The 1,098-nt window shown below is 37.1% G+C and overlaps 1 protein-coding gene across 1 annotated transcript; it reads right to left on the bottom strand.

Annotated features, from left to right (window-relative positions):
- Nucleotides 1-266: 266 nt before the first annotated feature.
- LOC131649327 (uncharacterized) lies at nucleotides 267-749 on the bottom strand. The gene has a single exon (XM_058919093.1). The coding sequence runs from the start codon at nucleotides 747-749 to the stop codon at nucleotides 267-269; it is 483 nt and encodes a 160-aa protein (XP_058775076.1).
- Between the last annotated feature and the right edge of the window lie 349 nt (nucleotides 750-1,098).

Raw genomic sequence — 1,098 nt, 5'->3', positions numbered from 1 at the left:
AGATACTTGTCACACAAGCTCCTGAAATGTACAACATTCTCAACATACAACTCTTCTATAGAAGAATTTAAAATATTTGACCATGCATCCATTATATTCTCCACCACAACACTAGATTTGAGCATGTTTCCATCTTCACCCTTGAAATCTTGGGTGACAACAACACGTTTGAGCTTGGCTCTCACTTTTTTTGTTATATGATACCGACAAAGTAATGCATAGGATGTAGGGAACACACTACCAACCGCATTCATAAGGGTGTTATCTCAGTCGGTTACAATGACACTAGGAATAATTTGTGGATCCTTCAACAAACTCTTGCATATGTCCAACGCACATGTAACGTTGTCTTGTTTATCACATTCGAGAAATGTAAATCCAACCGAAAATGTCTTCTCCGTAGAAGTGACACCAACAATTTCTAGAAGCGGAAGCCTATACTTGTTGGTCTTGTACGTTGAACCAATTATAAGGACGGTTGGAAATGTGTTGAAGAACTTGATACTTTTTGCATGAGTCAAAAAAATGTCACTGACAATGACTTTATCATCACACATTATGTACCTTGAAACATAGTGATTATCGTCCAAAAGTTTCAAAAGTTGTTCCATTTCGGATCTCGGACCTCTGCTCGCAATGTTCTGTTTATAATATTCATTGTATACTTGCTTGATATTTGACTCATTTTGTGGTATATTCCGTTTCAAATCTGCAAGTATGTTTCTCGGCGCAACTTTGATTATCGACATTTTTGAAATAATTTCTTTCTCCTCCGACTTAAGTCGACCTAAAATTAGATGACCTTGTAGCTTGGTGTCCAACGCATGATTATGTTTACCACAAATAACAGTAAATCGCCATGTATCATCCACCTTACATAACACTCACATTTTCTCGATCAGGTGTCATCATATTTTAACTGTCGAACTTTTGAAACATATTTTCCACCTCTCTCGCATATCATGATTACAAATAATTGTCTTCTACTAGTGCCATTGTTGGACCTCTCAATCACAACGCCAAACTCGAGTTTGTTAGCTTCCATTTGGACCCAGTCAAGCATATGTTGACGAGCATTGAAAACTTGATCATTTGGTT

This window comes from Vicia villosa, linkage group LG2 (genome assembly GCF_029867415.1).
Source record: "Vicia villosa cultivar HV-30 ecotype Madison, WI linkage group LG2, Vvil1.0, whole genome shotgun sequence".
In the NCBI taxonomy this organism is placed as follows: Eukaryota; Viridiplantae; Streptophyta; class Magnoliopsida; order Fabales; family Fabaceae; genus Vicia; species Vicia villosa.
Note: the sequence above shows the minus strand (reverse complement) of the source record. Positions and strands in the feature narration are given on the sequence as shown.

Bases quoted from the DNA above. Each gene is read 5' to 3' on its own strand.
- LOC131649327 (XM_058919093.1), bottom strand. From the start codon at position 749: ATGTCGATAATCAAAGTTGCGCCGAGAAACATACTTGCAGATTTGAAA.